This window comes from Nomascus leucogenys, chromosome 3 (assembly GCF_006542625.1).
Source record: "Nomascus leucogenys isolate Asia chromosome 3, Asia_NLE_v1, whole genome shotgun sequence".
NCBI classification, from domain to species: Eukaryota; Metazoa; Chordata; class Mammalia; order Primates; family Hylobatidae; genus Nomascus; species Nomascus leucogenys.
Genome location: NC_044383.1, coordinates 117,912,123 through 117,936,009, shown reverse-complemented (window position 1 = coordinate 117,936,009; position 23,887 = coordinate 117,912,123). Strand labels below are relative to the sequence as shown.

At 38.5% G+C, this 23,887-nt stretch overlaps 1 protein-coding gene across 2 annotated transcripts in view; it reads right to left on the bottom strand.

Moving 5' to 3' along the window:
• Positions 1 to 23,887, bottom strand: part of ENPP3 (ectonucleotide pyrophosphatase/phosphodiesterase 3) — a 94,004-nt gene that overhangs the window by 28,518 nt on the left and 41,599 nt on the right. For both annotated transcript variants that reach the window (XR_004027939.1, XM_003255717.4), the window contains 9 exons: positions 23,036 to 23,145; positions 21,417 to 21,482; positions 20,282 to 20,354; positions 14,967 to 15,075; positions 12,640 to 12,768; positions 12,227 to 12,258; positions 10,573 to 10,700; positions 2,448 to 2,514; positions 845 to 932 (listed from right to left, as the gene is read on the bottom strand). Coding sequence is in view for 1 of the 2 variants with exons in the window: in XM_003255717.4 (XP_003255765.2) it covers positions 845 to 932; positions 2,448 to 2,514; positions 10,573 to 10,700; positions 12,227 to 12,258; positions 12,640 to 12,768; positions 14,967 to 15,075; positions 20,282 to 20,354; positions 21,417 to 21,482; positions 23,036 to 23,145 (802 nt within the window). In the remaining variant the exon portion in view is untranslated. The remainder of the gene's footprint in view (positions 1 to 844; positions 933 to 2,447; positions 2,515 to 10,572; positions 10,701 to 12,226; positions 12,259 to 12,639; positions 12,769 to 14,966; positions 15,076 to 20,281; positions 20,355 to 21,416; positions 21,483 to 23,035; positions 23,146 to 23,887) is intronic.

Sequence of the window (23,887 nt, the reverse complement as noted above, 5' to 3'; positions counted from 1 at the left end):
GCCTTGCTAGGTAAATAAATGATTTGTTAATACAATGGCCTGCAGCAAGCACGCAGGTAGGAAGGTAGGTTAGGCTTCCTAAAATTCGAATGCTTTGAGGTTTTTTAACATTGAGTATAATAACAAGTGTCCATCCAGCTAGGACTTTTTTCCCATGTTTTTATGCCAGAAAGCTTCTCTCTGTAATTACAAGAAAATGTTTATGTTTTTAGGTATGTTTGTCTTGCTTTGAAAAGTTGGAAGTATTATTTACCTAAGTTTTATTAAATTAAATTATCATCTAGTAACTAACTAATAGAAAAGGTTGGTCTTCTGAGATCTAAAGTTTATCATTACTGGCTGGGCATGGTGGCTCATGCCTGTAATCTTAGCACTTTGGGAGGCCAAGGTGGGCAGATCACTTGAGGTCAGGAGTTCGAGACCAGCCTGGCCAACATGGTGAAACACCATCTCTACAAAAAATACAAAAAAAAAGTAGCCGGACCTGGTGGTTCACGCCTGTAATCCCAGCTACTTGGGAAGCTGAGACAGGAGAATAACTTGAACCTAGGAGGCGGAGGTTGCAGTGAGCCGTGATAACACCACTGCTCTCCAGCCTGGGTGACAGAGCAAGACTCCATCTCAAAAATAAAAATAAAGTTTATCATTACTAGTAAAACAAAAATAATTCACTCTTATAGCTGAATAGTTCTAAATAATGAATAATTCTGCCTCATCTTTTTTACTTTTCTGCCTTCTCACTACAGAGTATCCAGCCTCTGGGATTCAGTTTGCTACCAATTTCAAATTACATATATTTAAAACTACCCATATTTTGTTGGCAAACTTGTTTAAATATACTTACCACACATTAGGTTATAGACTTCAATATTTTCAAATGGTTCAACTTCAATCTTCTCTTTAAAACTGGGTCCATGTGCCAGAAAGATAGCCTAGGTGGTAATAGTCATATTATTATTAGATGTCATCTAAATTCAAAAACAAATATAGGAAGAGACAAAATTTTCCTTCTGTAACTACTCTCCTATTTGTATTAGGCCTCTGTAAGGATTTTTTTTTTAGTTTTGAAAACGATTTTCATATTTTTCCACCTGTATGTTGTACAAATACCAATAAAATATAATCAATGCGGTATTTACTTCTATCTCTACCTACCTCCATAGCACCTCATGTGCCAATAAAGTAGGAGAATACAAACAGCACACAACCAATGTCAGCATAATTCTGCTATATGTGCACAATATTTAGTAGAAATTTAATCATATAACATCATATTATCTTTTCATATTGTTTCGTATCATTAATCAAATATGTTGATACATGATACAAAAATGCTAACTTTTTTTTTTAGATGAAGTCTAACCTGCTGTTCCATTTATACTTCTCTCTTATACTTTTGGGAAAAAAGACCTAAATATTTTGGTTTACATTGAATTAATTAATGTTAACTTGATTATATTATTTATAACAGATCAAATTATTTTAGACTGTAAACAATTAGAAGAAAAATATCAAACATAGATAAGCAATTATGTTTTGGTAACAGGTGTGTGTGTATATATATATATATTAAGATAATCATCAAAGAATTGGAGGCATAGATTTTTCTTGCAATAATTAAACTATTATATAGTACCCCAATTAATAGTAAAGCTCTTTCTCCAGAGATCGTTTTCAAATATTTACAAAAAGATGTAACTCACCATGACAATGTGATAATAAAAGGAAACATATTCATAAAAGGTCTAACACATTTTTTTCTATTTGGAAAGGAGTGTGTGTGTGTGTGTGTGTGTGCGTGTGTTACAAATGGAAGTAGATGAGATAACCTGGTTGCAAAGCTTTACCTATGGGGGATTATCAGCTGCATTGTACTCATAGAATCAGGCACACTCCCAATTTTGGCCCTTTTCAGTGGCTGTTTCTTCTGCCTGGGACACTTGTCTCCTGAATATTTGAAAGGTGAATTCTTTTACCTTTTTCAAGGCTCTGCTCAATGTCAACTTAATGACTCTTACTCTTTCCACCCTATTTAAAGTTGCTTACTGCCCCCAGGGTACCCCAAAATACTCCCAATTTCTCCCTTACTCTCCTTTACTTTTTCTTTATTTCCCACAGCATTTACCATCTGACATAACAAATGATATATTATTTTATTATTCCTACTGTCTGTATCCCCCTCTTAGAATAAAAGCTTCATGAGGGCAGGATCTTAATCTGTTTTGTTCACAGATGTATTCAAGAGTCTTGAACATTGCCTATAATAAAATAGGTGTGCAATAAATATCTGTTTTAAAAAAGCAGTAACTAGGCTTAACACCTGAGTATTGAAATAATCTGTATGACAAACCCCCATGACAGATGTTTACCTATGTAACAAATCTGCACATTCTGCACATGTACCCCTGAACTTAAAATAAAAGTTAAAAAAAAAAGCAGTAAGTTACCTCCATGCTCCTAAACTCATTGTTATAACCATGGTTGCCTCCTCCACAATTTGTATTTGATTTACTCCTATAAAGAAAAAATGTTATTACACACTGATCAATATATTGATATGAGACCATATTGTAAGTTTTAATGAATTTTATATAGTTTCTGTAAATTTTATAAGTAAATTTTTTTATCAACAACAGAATAATATATTTTCTATCAACAACAGAATAAGTAAATTTTTATATCAACAACGAATAAATATATTTATTTTCTTGCTCAAATTCATAACCATAATGGAACAAACAGAAGGGTACGAGAGAAGAAAGGAAAATTCCAAGATCTATAAATAGAATTCAAAAGTCTCTGACTGATAGATACTGACTAAAGTCTAGTAATAAAGGCACAGGTTTTTAAAAAAATAAATTTGTCTTCAAGCTCATGGGTGTACCTTTACACATCAATGACCAAATGCTGAAGAATAGTTTGGTTAATATGTTATTTTAGCATTTCAGTGCTTTAGGAATAAATCTGTGCAACTGGGGAAAAATATCAATTTCTGTTTTCCAGTGAAGATGTCTAGAAAAATAATATGAAAGCATGAATAAAGAATAGGCAGGGCAAGTTAATTATAATCCAGTGATGCATTGCTTAAGGGCAGGACTGTGTTCTGAGAAATGCATTCTTACGCAAGTTCATTATTGTGGAGACATCACAGAGTACACTTACACAAGCCTGGATGGTACAGCCTTCTACACACCTGGGCTATGTGGCCTAACCTATTGCTCCTAGCTACAAACCTGTACAGCATGCTACTGTACTGAATACCGTAGGCAGCTGTAACACAGTGGTAAGGATTTGTGTACCTAAGCACATGTAAACATTGAAAAGTTATAGTAGGAATATAGTATTATAATCTTATGGGACCACCATCACATAAGCAGTTCACTGTTGACCGAAGTATTGTTATACAACACACAACTGTACTTGGTAAAAAGAAGCTAGTATATTCTGTAAATTCCGGGATTAGTATTATAATTATGTTTACCTTTGTGATTTTCTTCCATAGGCTGTTGCTTTATTATTTGAATAAGCTTTCAAATTTAATTAATTAGTTTTTGCCTACATTTTAATACTGTTTTGAATTGAGCAGTATTGACAATTTTATAAGTAGCTGTTTTTCATATTTGGAAAATAGTGATAAATGAACCTAGATCTTTTAAAGCAACAATGTTATACTGGGTCAAATTTGATCTCTGAAGGGAACAAAGGACTCCTATTTCCAAAGGCTGGCCCTAAAAGATTTCTCTCATTTGCTTCCCCACCCCCACCTCTCACCCCAAGGGCAAATACACACACACACACACACACACACACACACACACACACATGCACACCACGGGGTTTCTGTTTGTTTTTACAAACTCGACGCTAACAACAGGACAGTAATTTAGTGTCTTTAAAAAAATCAACTTTAAAAAAATTCATAACGGACTCTAATTCAGTTTAAATAGAAAATAAAAATAAATCACAAATTAAAAAATTAATCACAACCCTGACCAGGCCACACTCACTCAACTCTACCCAGTAGAGGGAAGAAAAGAGAGGCCAGGTAAGTACCTGGAATGGGGAAAGCAAGACAAGTCCCGCCTCATAAGGAAATTAAGTTTGATATCCTAAGGATGTCACTTCATGTCCTTATCTTAGTTAATTCCAATAAAATTGTTGGCATAAAACTATGACAACAATAGGATTTATTTATTTATTTACTTATTTATTTATTTTTGAGACTGAGTCTCACTCTGTCACCCAGGCTGGAGTGAAGTGGCATTATCTTGGCCCACTGCAACCCCCCACCTCCTGGGTTCAAGCGATTCTCCTGCCTCAGCCTCCCGAGTAGCTGGGACTACAGGCATGTGCCATCACACCCAGCTAATATTTTTGTGTTTTTAGTAGAGACAGGGTTTTGCCATGTTGGCCAGGCTAGTCTGGAACTCCTAACCTCAAGTGTTCCACCCACCTCAGCCTCCCAAAGTGCAGGGATTATAGGTGTGAGCCACCATGCCCAGCCCAAACAATAGGTTTTAAAAAGTGTTTTTATTCTCAGCTGGGAATGGTGGCTCACACCTGTAATCCCAGCACTTCGGGAATCCAAGGTGGGTGGATCGCTTGAGCCTAAGAGCTGGAGACCAGCCTGGACAACATAGCAGGACTCCACCATCTCTCTTTTGTTTTTGAGACAGAGTTTTGCTCTTGTTGCCCAGGCTGGAGTGCAATGGTGTGATCTCCGCTCACTGCAACCTCCGCCTCCTGGGTTCAAGCAATTCTCCCGCCTCAGCCTCCTGAGTAGCTGGGACTACAGGCATGCACCACCACACCAAGCTAATTTTGTATTTTTAGTAGAGATGGAGTTGCTCCATGTTGGTCAGACTGGTCTGGAACTCCCGACCTCAGGCGATCCGCCCCCCTCAGCCTCCCAAAGTGCTGGGATTACAGGCATGAGCCACCACGCCTGGCCTCTACTTTTTAAATTATAAATAAATAAATGTTTTTATTCTTACTGCATAGATATTTGGTTTCCCAATATTACTGGAAGTATTTAGTAGGAGATAATTAAGTTTTAAATTCTGTGTGGAAAGCTAGAATGTTCATTAATGAAAGAAAGAAAAAGGTTTTTTGAACCAAGTTTTTAGGTAAATTTTCTAATGCTCGTACTATGGTTATTTTTCTATTTTCAGAAAAATCTAGTTTTTTAAAAATATGTCCATCTCCTAATCCAGCTCAATTTAAAAACCATAGTAAATATTGCAAAATTTCATTCAGAAGCAAAAGGTTAAAATATTGTTTGAAAAGCTCTATTTTCTATTTATTTCCAAGTAAAAACTTTGGAAATTTGCTCTCTACCTCCTCATGTTCATGTCTAATCATTAATTTAGCTTTGGAAGTTACATATGGAACAATGATAGCTGGCACTTGGAAAATGGGTTGATTTTATCTGTCATAAATTAACTCAACTTCCAAGTCCTATATGAAATATTTTGGAACAAATTCTCCATTATCTTCCCCATGTCTAATTAACACAGTTGAAATCAAGGCTGGGCTTCTCTACCACAGCTGGGTAATGACACAGGTGGGAGATGAGCAAGACTTCTCTCCTGAGCTAGATCAGTTGTCAAGTCCTGTCTTCCTGTGCAGTATCTCTCCTGTTTGTTCTTTCCTTTCCTCTTTAACTGCCACCATTCTTTCTTTTTTTTTTTTTTTGAGATGGAGTCTCACTGTGTCACCCAGCCTGGAGTGCAATGGTGTGATCTTGGCTCACTGCAACACCCGCCTCCCAAGTTCAAGAGATTCTCCTGCCTCAGCCTCCTAAGAAGTGGGATTACAGGTGCCTGCCACCACACCCGGCTAATTTCTGTATTTTTAGTAGAGACGGGGTTTCACCATGTTGGCCAGGCTGGTCTCAAACCCCTGACCTGAGGTGATCCACCCACCTCAGCTTCCCAAAGTGCTGGGATTACAGGCGTGAGCTACCATGCCCGGCCTACTGCCACCATTCTAAGCCAGATCCTCTAACCTGAACAATTTCCCGAATTGATCATCCTGCCTTCAGAACTTCTGAATCTTCCTTCTCAGACACACACACATGCACACACACATACTCCTAATCTTATTTAACACTGCTGGAAATAAAAACCTATGTTCTAATGAGAACAAACGTCAGACAGAATATGATAAAAGCAAGACTATCCTAGAAACTGTGGCTTCTAAGTTAACAATAATACCTTCCTGGTGATACACTATATACAGTTTCACCATCCCCATGGCTTCATGGGCTCCCTTGGGGCTGAATGGGTCACTACATACCTTTCTAACAGGCTTCCCTGTTTCACACTAGACTAGGGGTCCCCAACCCCTGGGCCATGGACCCACACCTGTCTGTGGACTGTTAGGAACCAGCCCACACAGCAGGAGGTGAGTGGTGGGTCAGTGAGCATTACCGCCTGAGCTCCGCCTCCCGTCAGATCAGCAGTGGCATTAGATTCTCATAGGAGGGTGAATCCTATTGTGAACTGCCCATGCAAGGAATATAAGTTGTAAGCTCCTTATGAAAATCTAACGCCTGATGATCTATCACTGTCTCCCATCGCCCCCAGATAGGACCATCTAGTTGCAAGAAAACAAGCTCAGGGCTCCCACTGATTCTACAGTATAACGAGTTGTATAATTATTTCATTATATATTACAGTGTAATAATAACTGAAATCAAGTGTACAATAAATGTCATGCACTTGAATCATTCAGAAACCACCCCCCCCTTCCCACCCCCATGCTGGAAAAACTGTCTTCTATGAAACCTGTCCCTGGTGCCAAAAGGGTTGGGGACCACTGCGCTAGACCATCCTCATCCATGTAGCATCTCGAAGGAACTCTCCAAAAGCAAATATCCCTATATCACCTCAAGCCACCTGTATCTACCAACGGCCTACTTTCTTCAAGATCAAAGTCACACTCCTTAGTCATTTCAGATAAGGTCCTTTGTACACATGATGGCTTCATGCACTCAGTGCTCCAGCAATGCAGAACTACTTGCAACTGCTGGAATCTAGTTCTTCCATCTGGAAACCTGCCTCCTTCTCTTTACCCTTCCTTGCCCTAGAGCTACTGCTGGCTTTAAAAAGGTGCTCAGGCTGGTGCGATGGCTCACGCCTGTAATCCCAGCACTGGGAGACCAAGGAGGGCGGATCATGAGCTCAGGAGATCGAGACCATCCTGGCTAACATGGTGAAACCTCATCTCTACTAAAAATACAAAAAATTAGCTGGGCTTGGTGGTGGGTGCCTGTAGTCCCAGCTACTCAGGAGGCTGAGGCAAGAGAATGCCATGAACCTGGGAGGCGGAGCTTGCAATGAGCCGAGATCACGCCACTGCACTCCAGCCTGGGTGACAGAGCGAGACTCCATCTCAAAAAAAAAAAAAAAAACAACAACAACAAAAAGAAGGTGCTCTGGGCAGATCATTGAGAGAAAATAAGGTGCCTTTTGAAGGATGCGGCCTGGCAGTGTTCAAGGCTTGGCAAGCAGATGGCACTTTTGGCAAAAACAACAACAACAACAACAACAACAAAAGAATCCCCTTCCTCCTGCCAATGCAGCCCCCATTAAGGCTTGGTGAGCTGAGCAAAGATTCCATTTCCACTCCCACTCACCTTGTTGGCAGGATGCCACTGTACAACCCACAGACTGCACAGGGCAGACCTGCTGTATGGCAACATGTATCCTATCCCATCATAAGTCTTCCAAACCCCGATCAGCAACCACCCCTACCAGGAAGCATTCTCTGATGCTCCTTGACATTCACACCTGGGTCTGTAATTTTTGCTTCCTTGAGTGTTATACTTGGTTCTAGTGCAATAGTTATCCCACCTGATTATAGCTGTTATCTTCCTGCCTGGGTAAAGATCCTTTGGTCGGGTACTTTGTTGGTTATCTCTGGTTCTTAAAAAGGTGCCTGAAATTTATTTGTCAGTTGCTGTTCCAAAATAAAAAGCTAATAATCATGTTCTTTTAAAAAAGCACTTTATTAATTCTCCTACTATATCAAAACATCAGGTTTCCCCAAATTAGTAAAATCTAACACATTTTAGGTAAAATAAAGATGATGATGATGAAAATAGATTATACAAACTGTTGAAATTTGCTATAATTTTGCAAAGGGGACCTAACCTAGTTATCAAATGATGCACATTATTACTAAAGATGATGTACTTTCACTAGAAAATAAGTAGCTGGAGGCTTGTGTTTTAAGAGTTGGAGAGAGTGAACCCAGGATTTAATCAGATTAGATTTTTTTTTTTTTTTGGAGACAGAGTCTTGCTCTGTCGCCCAGGCTGGAGTGCAGTGGTGCAATCTTGGCTCACTGCAACCTCCGCCTCCCGGGTTCAAGCAATTATCTTGCCTCAGCCTCCCAAGTAGCTGGGATTACAGGCACACCCCACCATGCCTGGCTAATTTTTGTATTTTTTAGTAGAGATGGGGTTTCACCATGTTGGCCAGGCTGGTCTCGAACTCCTGACCTTGTGATCTGCCCGCTTCAGCCTCCCAAAGAGCTGGGATTACAGGCGTGAGCCACCATGCCCAGCCCAGATTAGATTCTTCACTTGCTCTCTTGTTAAGGCTGTATTCAAAATTTCCTTTGATGTAAGTTAGTTTAGTTTGTATGTTAATGGCAAGAACATAATAAAACTAGGCTAATCTTGTGTTACAGATGAGAAAAATTAGACTGTAAGATATTAATTTTTCCAAGTTCCCACAACCTAGCTAGGTGGGGAGCCTGGCTGGGAACTCTTGGGTTGCAGTTCTTTTAACATTTCAGTGCTGGTTTTTAAAAGAATAAACAGCTCACCATTTGAGATTGGGTATTAATGCATGATACCCAGAGGTATTTGGGTGGGCGAGCTCTCACTTTATAGCCCTTTCTCCTTCTGCACCAGTGACCTAACTTCTTTGGTGTTAGACTCTTAACAGTAAATATTTGGAGAACGTACCCCAACTTGGACATATATTTAGTTATATATTACATACCTAAATTACCAACAATTGTATGTATTTAATATTAGTAGAGCTTAATTTTGTTCACATATTTAAGGAAAATACTTTCTAGAGAAAGTCCTGAGCCACAGTACAGCCACCCATCTACACAAAGGGCTAATAAACTTAGATCCCAAAGAGAGGGGTCAGCGCCATCTAGTGAACCAGTGTGAAACTGCACTCTCAGGCCGAACAGGGGTTTCCAGCTTATTTTGTAGCATCGGCTTAGCCAAATCCCCAGTTCCTGATCTTGAATGTTGGAGCCTAATTCCCTTGCCCCTTGTCCCTTGTCCCTTGTCTTCTTTCATCTCCTTTTCCTTTCTTTACTTTTTTTTTCTGATGAAATCAAATAGTGATTTGATTTGTCGCCTAGGCTGGAGTGCAGTGGCGTGATCTTGGCTCACTGCAACCTCTACCTCCCAGGTTCAAGCAGTTCTCCTGCCTCAGCCTCTCAAGTAGCTTGGATTACAGGTGCTACCATGCCTAGCTAATTTTTGTATTTTTATTAATTTTTTATATTTTTCTTCATGTTGGCCAGGCTGGTCTCGAACTCCTGGCCTCAAGTGACCTGCCCGCATCGGCCTCCCAAAGTGTCATCTCCTTTTACTTTGTCAAACATGTCTCTTAGCCACTGTTTTGCCATTGTCATTCTACCCCCCTGGCATTACATTCATACATATTAAATAGGCTAGAAAGATGCCATAAAGTCCAGATACTTTTTATATCCACTTATGCATAAGGAAAAAAGTGCTGGTATGAAATACAAAAATAGGAATTATCAGCCATCACAAAGCTTATATTTATTTGTTTACTGGCTTATTTTCAGTTTTCTCTACTACAGTACATGAGAGCAGGACACAGATCTGTATCTCAAATGCCTAGAACAGGGCCTGGCGCATACATGGCAAGCATACAATAAAACGTTGAATCAATGGATTAATTGGTTATTTAAGATGGAGTGAGTCATAATGTCTAATAATCACTTGAAATGCAGAACTGCTAAATAGCATGCACAAAGTCAAAAGTGGTTTTTGTTTTCTCTAAGCACATTTAAATTTTGCAAATGTTTCAATAATCAACATAAATTACCATTATAAATAGTAATAAGAAGTAAATGTTACAACTAATTCATTAGCTTGGTCTTACAGCCCTATATGTGCTCTTTTATAAAAACCACAAAGATGACAAAGGTGTTAAAGAGTTGTGTAATCAATTACTCACTATCAGGCTGAAAGACAGCTGATATCATCTGTCTGCTGCCTTAATGGACAGCATAGTGGGGGTAGGAAGGTGCTGGCACTTACAGTCCCTGGGCATAGTCTTAGCCTTATTCCTCATTCTCATCTATATTCTGAAGATAAGGATGCTAAAATCAGCAATCTAATAACGATCACTTCAAATGCAGAACTGCTAAATAGCATACAAAAAGGCAAGAAAATGTCAATGCTCAGGAAAATTCACAGTGATGATAATAGCAGGGTAAGGTTAAGTAGATTTATAATGACAGATGGTTGTTAAAGGCATTATGAGATAAGTAAACAGATACACGAACCTAACAGCCAGCCACTGTCGATCCACAAAGAGATGAACTTTGTCGATTCTGATGTTCTTGGCATAGTGTAGTCGCTTTGGCAAATCAGGAGTCAAATAGGGTTTGAAATGCTGATCAGGTTTCTGACACTGAAAAGCAAGCAAATATTTCTTTATGATACATAAGATATGCAAATTAAATTTAAAAGTTCATCTTCTACATCAATTTATGAAGCACTTTTTAAAAGTAAGGGGATTTCAGCTTGGCTAATACAATAGGAATATTAAACCTATTATCAATGTAATCAGATTCCCTAGTTATTACTTTTGTCGTTGCAGTGATAATCAGGTTGCAATTAAAAATGTGATTTAACCCAGGAGGTGGAGGTTGCAGTGAGCCAAGATCACCCCATGGCACTCCAGCCTGGGCCATAGAGTGAGACTCTCTCAAAAAAATAAAAAATCTGATTTAAATTATGAGTTAATGTTTTCATTTTTTATTCCTGGGTGTGTGTGTGTGTGTGTATATAACCATATATATTAGATATAATATATAACCATATATATTAGATATAATATATAACCATATATATTAGATATAATATATAACCATATATATTAGATATAATATATAACCATATATAATATATAATATATAACCATATATATTATATATAATATATAACCATATATAATATATAATATATAACCATATATATTATATATTATATATAACCATATATAATATATAATATATAACCATATATATTATATATTATATATAACCATATATAATATATAATATATAACCATATATTATATATAATATATAACCATATATAATATATAATATATAACCATATATAATATATAATATATAACCATATATTATATATAATATATAACCATATATAATATATAATATATAACCATATATAATATATAATATATAACCATATATATATAACCATATATTATATATAATTTATAATGGTATATTATATATAATATATAACCGTATATTATATATAATATATAGCCATATATATTGCATATAACTATATATCACATATAATGTATAATATATATACATTGTAAAGGTAAAATAAATATAAGTAAATAAATAACAAAACTATTACAGAAGACCATTCCAGGCCCCTCCAGGAGTAGTGAATTGTACTTTCAAAAATATTGCTTTAAGATATCTGGAAGTTTCTCTACTCATTTACCTATAACTTGGGATGTGGGAACCAATCAAAAGCAGTTGCAATTTTACTTAGCGAGTAAAGAGATTATCTTTTTGACTTGTAAAAAAAAGATCTGTAAGAGGTATAATTCACTATCCTCTTATATTAGTCACACAAAAAATGAGAAAGACGATGCTACCTGAAGCTCACTAATGCAACCCTTTTGAATGGGACATCAGCCCTTTCAATACAAGCCAGAATTTAGTGCTACTATTACTGCAAGCTAATTTCTGTGGATGTGTCAGCTCCGCAATGAAAACAACTAAGATAAAAGCAACTAATATGCATATAAAATAATGTTGATGGAAGGTTTAAAAATAAATTCCAAGTAGCTTAGACTTAGAAATATACAATATGAATTTCTCAAAAACCCAGATTAAGGTCATTGCATTAACTTAAATATATGTATTAGGAATATTGTATACTTACACTGAGGTTTCTAACAATTTCTTCAGAATTAACTGTTTCAAAAGAAAAAGAAATAAATGACATTACAATTGATAATGAACAAATGCAAAGAATGTGAACCACTCAGGTGAATTTGATACATTCATTTATTAATAACTATGATCTGGTAAAATTATATTAAAAATTATTTCAAGCAAATAATTATTTTGGCATTTAGAACTGAGTAGGATATATTTCAACCTAACGATATTAGATATTACCGTAGACTTTATAGACTGTACTCAAGCATGGCAATTTCCCACTTGTTTCTCTGTGGTCTTCTCAAGAAGTCGCTAGGGGTGTCTGATAATCCCAACTTCCTCTCAGAATTAGTGGACTATGGTTATTCATTTTCAGTTTTACCCTTTTTTTCGTATAGGTGTCTTCATACTTACAACTAAAAAAGTCATGAGGTATATTAAGAGCTCGGATGCGGGGGGCAGGCCCTTCGTACATGTAGAAGTTTATTCTGGGAAAATAATCAGTCATGTATTCCATCTTGTCACAATAAGTCTGGTCCATTCCTGAATCAAAAAATAATCATAATATCCACTGAACATATATAAATGGCAACGGTTGATTTCTGTTTTGTCAAATAGAAGACATTTTATGATACAGATCTCAAACTAAGCTTCACTGAGAATTTATGCAATTCACCCTATTACTTTACTCTGGCAGAAAATTGTGGCAGTGGAGAAGGGTCGTGTTTGTGGGAAAAACAGATGGGTATTATAAACAGACCATTTGTTCAATGTATAATAGATTAATGGAAGTAACTTTTACCTTTAAAAGTATATTATGTAGGCTGTGCTCCATGGCTTACACCTGTAATCCTAACACTTTGGGAGGCCGAGGTGGGCGGCTCACTTGAGGCCAGGAGTTCAAGACCAGCCTAGCCAACATGATAAACCCCATCTCTACCAAAAAATACAAAAGTCAGCCAGGCATGGTGGCGTACCCCTATAGTCCCATCTACTCGAGAGGCTAAGGCACGAGAATCATTTGAACCTCAAAGGTGGCGGTTGCAGTGAGCCGAGATCGTGCCACTGCACTCCAGCCTAAGTGACAGAACAAAATTCTGTCTCAAAAACAAGTATAAGGTAATTTAAATTTATATAAAGAGTATGTGCTATAAAAAGATTTGGTAGTTAACCTTTTTTATTTGAAGACTTTTCAGACTGCATATGAATGTTTGTTTTTTTTTTTGAGACAGAGTCTTGCTCTGTTGCCCAGGCTATAGTGCAGTGGTGTGATCTCGCCTCGCTGCAGCCTCCGCTTCCCGGGTTCAAGTGATTCTCCTGTCTCAGCCTGCCAAGTAGCTGGGACTACAGGCGTATGCCACCACACCCGGCTAATTTTGTATTTTTAGTAGAGATGGGGTTTCACCCTATTGGCCAGGCTGGTCTCGAACTCCTGACCTCAGGTGATCCACCCACCTTGGCTTCCCAAAGTGCAAGGATTACAGGCCTGGGCCAGGTGCCTGGCTTGCATATAAATTATTATTTTAATTAATTTCTTTTAACAAAATGTACATCAAAAGTTTCCGTTTAATTTTAAAACAATAAGGCAAAGTATTAGGGAACTACCTCAGAAATTTTAAAAATACATTACTATGTTTCCCATTATCTGGATGCTCTAACATACGAACAAAAGTTCTGCAGACACACTCTTTTTCCTCCTCATGCCCCATGGCTTGTCACTTCACAGATATTGGGGCTTGACTTTAAATGTCCTCCTCAAGAAGACAGTTTGACCATCCTAGCTAGGAAGGATCTACTCCATATCCAGGAAAGTACCTATCATTGAGTAGGCACTTAAAAAAATATCTGTAGAGGCCAGGCCCGGCGGCTCACGCCTGTAATCCCAGCACTTTGGGAGGCCGAGGTGGGCGGATCACAAAGTCAGGAGATCGAGACTAACCTAGCTAACACGGTGAAACCCCATCGCTACTAAAAATACAAAAAAATTAACCGGGCATGGGGGTGGGCGCCTGTAACCCCAGCCACTCAGGAGCCTGAGGCAGGAGAATGGCATGAACTTGGGAGGCGGAGCTCGCAGTGACCAAGATCGGGCCACTGCACTCCAGCCTGGGTGACAGAGCGAGACTCCATCTCAAAAAAAAAAAACAAAAAACCTGTAGAATGAGCGCATATGTACTTCAAAACTGTTTGAACGCATTTTGCGTGAGGTGGGAGAGGGTGTCTCCACTGTTTCACTTCCTTTAACATTCAGGTTAATCAAAATCAAGAGTTAACCTCCAGTAGAGAAATGTGAGGTGACAGTAACTTTAAAGATGAAAAGCTATGAATAAACACACATCTATTTACATAACTAAAAAAAAAAATACACACAGTGTGGCAAAACTTGCCAATTACAGCAAACTGCAGCCAATCTACATGAATGAATCATGGCTGGAAAGAAGGCCCCAAAGCACTTTTTAGATTGAATAAAAACCCAACCACATCCCTGTTAAATATCATTAACTCCACTTTTACAAAACATATTGTCTGTGGGTAGGTTTTCAGGGGTATTAGAATAATGAAACTAGAAAATTTAATGTAGTCCTCTTTTTATCACATTCTACCACAAGTCATTCCTTGCTTCTTCAAGAGACTTTAGGTCTAGAAGTAGATATTTTAAAATATCACTATTATTTGTGTATGATTCCTGAAGTGATAAATTATAATCAATGATAAAATAAGAATGTTTTTTAAAAGCATACCGTGGTCAGCCAGAAGGATGATATTGACACAGTTGTGCAAATTCCGCTGCTTCAGGCCTTCCATCAACATCCCAAAAGCATGATCTACTACCTGTAAGGCTTTAATTACCTAAAAAATAATTTGGGGTTAAGATTGTCATAATGAATTGTCTTAATTAGCCAAACCGTTATCTAATCAAGTAAAAATTAAACACATCTCCGTCTCTGAAATTGCTGGTTTTTAAACAGAACATCAGAGCCCAGCACTAGCACCCATGCTACCATGTTCATCAAATACCAATTCCCTAAATTTCTATAAACAAAAATCTAAACCATACTTCCCACAAAGGGAGATAGACTGCTGGCCAATAAATACGTGAACACGAAACCATGTTGAATGTCAACAAACACTATTCAACTGTAAAGATTTTCATAGTGCTTTGGGGCCTTCTTTCCAGCCGTGATTCATTCATGTAGATTGGCTGCAGTTTGCTGTAATTGGCAAGTTTTGCCACACCGTGTGTATTTTTTTTTTAGTTATGTAAATAGATGTGTGTTTATTCATAACTTTTCAGATACTTCTAAGAGAGCCGAAAAGTCACACACATTCCAGAGGATCATGTGACAGTAGGCTTCCAGAGAGTTAAAAAGAGCATCTGTAACTCAATAATTCTACTTCTGGGCATTTGTCCTAAGTCAACACTTGGAGTACAAATGGAGACTTGCACACAAACACAGTCATCACATTATTGATTTATAATTTAAATGCAAGGAAAAATTATTTATTTATTTATTTGTTTATTTATTTATTTATTTTTAGGGACAGGGTCTTACTCATTGCCCAGGCTAGAGTACAGTGGCACAATCACAGCTCACTGCAGCTTTGATCTTATGGACTAAAGCAATCCTCCTGTCTCAGCCTCATGAGTAGCTAGCACCACAGGTGGACACCATCATGCCTGGGTAATTCTTTAATTTTTTGTAGAGATTTGATCTCATTAAGTTTCCCAGGCTGTTCTCAAACTTCTGGGCTCAAGTGATCCTCCTGCCTCAGCCTCTCAAAGTGTTGGAATTACAAGTGTGAGCTAACACGCTTGGCCACAAGGAAAAATACATGATGACACATTCTTAAGAAGACTTACTCTATATCCATGAAAAGATACTTTTAAAGAACAGTGGGGCAGGGTGTGGTGGCTCACGCCTGTAATCCTAACACTTTGGGAGGCTGAGGCAGGTGGATCACCTGAAGTCAGGAGTTCGAGACAAGCCTGGCCAAAATGGTGAAACCCATCTCTACTAAAAATTCAAAAATTAGTTGGGCGTGCTGGTAGGCACCTATAATCCCAGCTACTTGGGAAGCTGAGGGAGGAGAATCACTTGAACCCCGGGAGGGCAGTGAGCCAAGACTGCACCACTTCACTCCAGTCTGGGTGAAAGAGCGAAACTCCCTTTCCCCATCCCCTGCAAAAAAACAATGGCATAGGAAAATAGTCACAAAACAATGTTAAGCAATAAAAATGAAAACCAAACTGTATACATATTGCATAATCCTGATTTTGTTTTGAAATATATTTAGCATTTCTTAGTAAACATGCATACACAGAAAACTAGAAGGAAATATATCAAAGTACTATTGACAGTGGTTGTCTCTAAATAGTAGAACTGGAGTTCATTTTTATTTTATTGTTTATACTCACCCCTTTGTGTTTTTTAATTTTCTACACTTTATGAATGTAATCATGGAACTGACATAAAGTTTAAGTAAATTTCACTAATGTAAATTTTCTGTTTTTTTTTTTTCCAGTGAATAAGAAAGCATAATAGCAATGGATTGGGGAAACAAATGTTTTATCTCTCAGAGTACTATTATAATAAAGATTACCTCTTCTTTTTCTTTTTTTGAGAAGGAATTTTACAAGCCTGATAGAGTTAAGGTCTTTAGTGCATTGTCTCTTGAAATCCTCACAGTACATATTCATGGATAGTGCTACTGGAACAGCCTGTTGCAAAGGTCAGGAAACTTGAGGTTTAAAGAAGTTAAGTGGCATGTTCACAGTCCTTCAGTTAATAAGGGACAGAGCAGGACTTGAACACACAAGCCACTCTCTATCTACAGCTCAATCCATCATCAACTCCAAGATGCTTTCCTGGCCTTCAGTCTTAGGGTGACCTGCACTTTGGTTTGCCAGCGAGAGTTACCATTTCCACCTGTTGTCATGACATAACATTCCTTTTACGTAGTCATCTGACTCACTCCCCCAGCCACACCAAGAATCCCTCCTCTTCTGCCCTCTGCCAGCACCCTGGCATATGGCTGCCACTGGACTCTTTACAGTTTTGAAATCATCTGTGTACCTGTCTGCCTCTCAAGGAGAGCATGAGTTCTCACAGGGAAGGGATCATGCAACCCAAATCATTACATATTTCTTGAACCCAGATTCTGTCATGAAGTCCACACTCCATAGAATGTGAAATGCCAGTTCCCAACTCTCACCCAACCAAAGGAAAGAAACAAGAAATTCCTATAATGGGCAACGATTGAGTAGCTTTGATAAGTTTGAGTGATAAGTTTTCCACTTAGTGAATGCGCCAAAATAAACTAAAATAGCCTTTTTACTGTCAATTTATAAGTCATATTAACTCTGAATAAAAGCATGTGATTAAAACTAACAATAATAATTAAGAAGCCACAAAACCTTCAACTTCCATTCATTTGCCTCTTCTTCTCAAGTTTTAAGTGACATTTGGTCCTAACCCTTCTATTTTCTCTCTTCGCCTTCTCCTTAGGCCATCTCCACTTCTGTGCACCATCTATATGCTGCTGATATCCCAGATCTTCACCTCTTTTGAGCTTTAAATCCACATTTATTTGCCTTCTGGACATCCTCATTTGGACATCACAGGCACCTCAATTGCAAAACAAGCATCTCCCCAAACTTACCCTCCTTTAGCAGTCTTATTAATATAAATGGGACCACCTGCTGGCACATAATAGAAACTAGGAAATCAATCTTGATCCCCCAACCCCCTCACCCAACTCACATTAAGCCATGCCAAGTATATCTCCTAAATGAATCTCAGTTATATCTTCTTCCATCCACAATGGTTGCCTCCACCTTAGTCCAAATCACTGTTATCTCTTTTCTGGAATGTTGGGAAAGCTAACCTGTCTCTCCCGACTTTCCCCTGCTTCCTCCAACCCATTCCTCTTACATAATAAAAGTGATCTCCAAATACACACAGATCTGGTCCTGTCTCCTCCTTTATTACAATGCTTCAATGCTTCTTATTGTACTTTTTCTAGCCTGCAAGGCCCTGCAATGCCCTGCAGGATTTGGTGCCTGACTCCTTCTCTGGGCTTCCTCTTAGCCCTCTTTCCTGTTCCACAATGCTGCAGACATTGGTGGGAGATAATTCTCATAGCTTGTCCAACAGCTCTGGCACAGCAGAACACAAATAAGGGTGAGCTGCTACTATTATTCTTACCATGATCACGCTGTCTACTTGCTGAGCCATCTAGCCATTTGTTTGTCAGACCATTTGTTCATTTTATGTGTTCCTCCAATGTGCACAGCTCCTTCCTCAATAAGACCACTTGCAAATTCTGTTTCCTTTTGTCACTCAGAGGAGAGTCTCCTAACCAGCCCAAATTTGCACCCTACTCTAGACTAGATTGAGACTGCCTAGATAGATCTCTTGGGGGACCCCAATCTTTTCCTTTGCAGCACTTTTCAAAATTATACTTAAAATGTACTTGGGTTTTGAACTAGACCACTGAATGGAAAAAAACAAAAAAAGGACATGGTGCCTAATCTCAAGTCAGCTCCTAAGGTACAACGAATGCAAATAGAGTGTCCCTTCTCAAATGACAAATCATATCAAACATGGCTAACAGTTAAAATAGAAAAGAATGGCTGGGTGCAGTGGTTCATGCCTGTAATCCCAGCACTTAGGGAGTCTGAGGCAGGTGGATCACCTGAGGTCAGGAGTTCAAGACCATCCTGGCCAAAATGGTGAAACCCTGTCTCTAGTAAAAATACAAAAATTAGCCTAGCGTGGTGGCGCATGCCTGTAGTCCCAGCTACTCAAGAGGCTGAGACAGGAGAACTGCTTGAACCCGGGACATGGAGGTTGCAGAGAGCCGAGATTGCGCCACTGCACTCCAGCCTGGGTGACAGAGCAAGACTCCATCTGAAAAAAAAGAAAGAAAGAAGGAAAGAAGAAAGAAGAAAGAAAGAAAGAAAGAAAGAAAGAAAGAAAGAAAGAAAGAAAGAAAGAAAGAAAGAAAGAAAGAAAGAAAGAAAGAAAGAAAGAAAGAAAGAGAAAGAAAGAAATAAAAGAAAGGAAAGAAAGAAAAAGAGAAAGAAAGAAAGAAAGAAGGGAAAAGAAGGCATGGTGAATATATTTTAGATAGTTCACGCTTAGAGTAACCTGAAAAGGCGTACAATTCTGTGATATAGTCTAGAGCTGTGCAGGAATACAACAGAGGCCCAAGGCTTAAAAGTCATGAGGCTTGAGTAAGTCCCTATATTAGGAATCATTTTGGCCTCATAGGAAGGAAGAAAAAAAAAAGGTTTTCTGAGAAACTGCAAAGGCATGCTGCCAGAACGAATATGCTTGCATTCCAATTGAGGACAATTGTTCAACGAGTTTCCATGGGGTGGGGAAATGCCATATTCATGGCAGCCTTTGCAACTTTCCACTCTGCCCAAGACAACAGAGGCTTTAGTGGAGTTTAGAAGACAGAATGGCTTGTTTTGTTAAAAGCAATATTTAAGGACTATGTTTGTGTAGTAAGATCATAACAGAATGGCCTAGATAATGAATAAACTTATATTAGAGAGTCCACTTCAATGATAATGGGAGCCTAGAAGGGAAATAACTCTGCCTGGGGCAATAACATGTTAAATCCAATTATAAGGAACTTATAAATGAACTGTGGGGGAGTAGGCAGCTGGATATACCACAGTGGACTTGCAGGTGACTTAGCCTGAAATGCACCACATTAGTATGAATGGGCTTGTATAGTATTTAGCCTTGATGTTTTCATTATATGCAACAACAGTGCCACATCTAATATTCAATGAGGGCTTTTCAAATGATTCAATATATAGTTAATAAGGCAGTTGTCCTTTCTAGAATTTCAACTAGTTTATGGTTAAGTAGGCAGTTGAACCATGGCATCCCTTTTATACCTTTAACAATTTTGATCTTCTTGTGTATGTATTAAATATATTTGTGCTCAGTAGAAGTTAAAGAATATTATTTTGTTTTGTGGGTTAGGGTTAGATGATTTTACATTTAAAAAAAAAAAAAAAAAAAAAACAACAACTTACTCTGGCACTGACTGGTCCACCTGCATGTCCAGAGGAATCAGGTTCTTCAAAATACATGGTATAAAACCTGGGTCTAGGGGTAAAATTGAAACAGAAATATATTATCAATTTGCGATAAACTTACAGGCTGGATTGGGGGATTTTGTAGATCTCGGGCTTGCTAGCCATTGCCTTTTCTTTCTCTCTAACCTCCTCCTCTTTGTTCAGACCCAGTAGTTCTACTTGGCTCCAGCAAGGACAGGTTTCCTAACAGGAAGTAAATAAGACCTTCCCAGATATAAGCAGTGGTATGCCCCTGTTGTGAAACTCTGTTTTGTTCTTGCAGTTAAGACCACTTTTGATGTGTCCCAGTCCTTTCTGTTTCCTGGTTTCTGACTTTTTGCTGATTCTTGGTTCTGTTACACAAAGTTCTTTCTTCTGGTGTCTGGTTTCTGATGCACTGTTTACCTGGAGCTCCTGATTAGCCTTCCCTCACTCCAATCTGTGGGTATGGGCTCGACGGAGCACCTCTTGCTCTTAGAGTCAGTCCTTATAACTGAGTGTCAGGCCTGCTCCCAGCTCTGCTCCATTCCATATCTGGCTCTGGTTCTGTGGTATTTGCCTCTGCTCTCTGGTGCTGGCTCTATCTCTGTTGTTCAATAATGCCAACCACATTTTCGAAAACAAAAAGTTACCAGCTCTCAGGAATAATTTCCTTTTTTTATTTTTGAGACAGAGTCTCACTGTGTCACCCAGGCTGGAGGGCAGTGGCATGATCATAGCTCACTGCAGCCTCAAACTTCTGGGCTCAAGTGATCATCCCGCCTCAGCCTCCCAAGTAGTTAGGACTACAACTGCATACCACCATGCCCAGCTAATTTCCTTGCATTTTTTTTAGAGACAGGGTCTCACTGTGTTGTCCAGGCTGGTCCAGGACTCCTGGGCTCAAGTGATCCTCCTGCTTCAACCTCCCAAAGTGCTGGGATTACACGAGTAAGACCCCAACCAGGAATAATTCATGAAAAGTGCCCATTAAAAGGCAATGCCACGTTGTTTCAAAAATAGCCAAAAATTGTAATTTAAAGTAAAGAAATAACTTCATTTTCTACCCATATATATGCCACTATGCCAGCACTTTTCTGACACTAGACATTACCTTTCAGCTTTGGGCAGGTCCAGCCATTTTAACAGTGTAGAAATCCTCTCTTCAAATGGGACACTTCTGAAAAAATAGGGTAGAAATAATTCTTTAAAATGAATCAAATCAAGAATAACTCCATTACATTCCTATTCAGAAAGGTTAATATCTTCAGTTACCCATTTTGTGTTCCTATATAATCACAATATTGGGAAGGTATTCAGTATTATTCAAAGGGATTTCTGTTTATAGATACACTTGCAGCACTATAAATGAAAGTAGATTGTTTTATTTCACCCCACCCTTCTCTCCTTCAGTTTCTCCTAACTTAAATAAAAGACAACTGATTACGATCCGTTCATTCAATTTTTAAAAGTGTATGCATATGCATATGTCGAACATCTGTTGCTGGATACTATTTGTTCATTCAAAACAGAATTTATCAGTGAGCAAATCAAAGATTACATTCTAGTGCAGGAAGACAAGTAACAAACAATAGACCTAACATAAAAATAAATTATATAGTGTATTAAAAGGTGATAAATGCTGTGGACAAAAAAAAAAAAAAAAGCTAGAGCAGAGTAACTGAGATGAAGGTGGTTTGAAATTTTAACCCTTAAGTATAACTGGGGTAAGACAATATTGAGAAGGTAATTTTTCAACAGAGCCAGAAGGCAGGGAAAGAGTAGGCATTCGGATCCATGGAACAAATCATCTCAGGGAAGGCAAACAGCCAGTGCAATGTCCTGCAGCAGAAGCAAGTCTAATATGTTGAAGTCCACCAAGGAGTTAAGAGCGAGCACCCGAGGGAGTAGCAGAAGGGGAGGTCTGAGAGGGTAAGGGGACACCAGAGGTCATGCCACACAGGGCCCTGTAAGCTTTTACTCTGAGTGACACAGGGAGCCATTGAAGTTTTTGGTGCAAAATAATGCCATAATTGGACTTGCATTTTATTTTATTTTTATTATGTTATTTTATTCATTTGACATGGAGTCTCGCTCTGTCGCCCAGGCTGGACTACACTGCAGGAGCCCCTGATCTCAGCTCACTGCAACCTCTGCCTCCTAGGTTCAAGCTATTCTCCCACCTCAGCCTCCAGAGTAGCCAGGATTACAGGTAATGCGCCACCATGCCCGGCTAATTTTTGTATTTTTTCTTCTAGTAGAGACAGGGTTTCACCATGTTGGCCAGGCTGGTCTTGAACTCCTGACCTCAGGTGATCAGCCCACTTCTGCCTCCCAAACTGTTGGGATTACAGGCATGAGCCACCGCACCCGGCTGGACTTGCATTTTAAAGGAATCCCTCTGGTGGGTGGGATGAGACTAGATTATAAAGGATAAGAAGCAGAGAGATGAGTAAAGAGGCAACTGCAGTTAATACAGGCAAGAGATGACAGCTCAAACCAGAGTGGTAATGCTAGAGGTAATAAAAAGTTCTCAGGCTACATAGATTTTTAATTAGAGCCAAAAGCATTTACTGAGAGACTGCTTGAGTGACATAAAGGAAAGGAATCAATGGTGATTCCCAAGATTTTTGGCTTAAACAACTGATTAATAGAATTACCGCCAAGATTAAGACAAAAAACATCCTGATCATTTCTGCCTAGCTGGGAGAATATCTGAAAGTGCTTCACTACCCGTTGTAAGGCATGTATATGGAAGGAAAGGAGCCATTTATAGCCGCTTCTGATCCAGGCCAAAAGTAGGTAGCGGCTTTTAAACCTTGATACATTGCTGTCAGCCACATCTGTAAGAAGAGAAAATTTAGGATAAGCGAAAGTCAATAATTACTTTGGGTAGAAATGGTGTACCTTACTAGAAACTAAACAAGATTAATAGTTGCAACATGTATTAAAATTGAAATTTTAATCTTTGTAGCAATTAAAAGATATAATTATCTAAGAATCTGCCTCAAAAATCAAAAACATAGCAAGCTACTGAGAAGCAAGATCATTTTTTTCAAACTGGTAAAATTGGACGGTTCCTCTCTCCCTTTAAAAGAATTACAACCTGTAATCCCAGCACTTTGGGAAGCCGAGGCAGGTGGATCTCGAGGTCAGGAGATCTAGATCATCCTGGCCAACATGGTGAAACCCCATCTCTACTAAAAATACAAAAAAATTAGCTGGGTGTGGTGGTGTGTGCCTGTAGTTCCAGCTACTCGGGAGGCTGAACCTGAGAAGTGGAGGTTACAGTACGCCAAGATCACACCACTGCACTCCAGCCTGGCGACAGAGCAAGACTCTGTCTCAAAAAAAAAAAAAAGAAAGAAAAAAAAGAATTACAAAACAAAATGAGGAAAAACATTAACAGATAATCTTTCTGAGTAACTTCCAGATAGATACATTTATAACCCAACACCCAAGTTTAAACATAGCTATTTGAGTTAACAACCATAAATGTTTTAAAAATTCAATTTACAAATAGTGGTAAAACACTTTCCCGCCCTCAGCCCTTAGAAACTAGATGGGTGACATAGAACTTGCTCC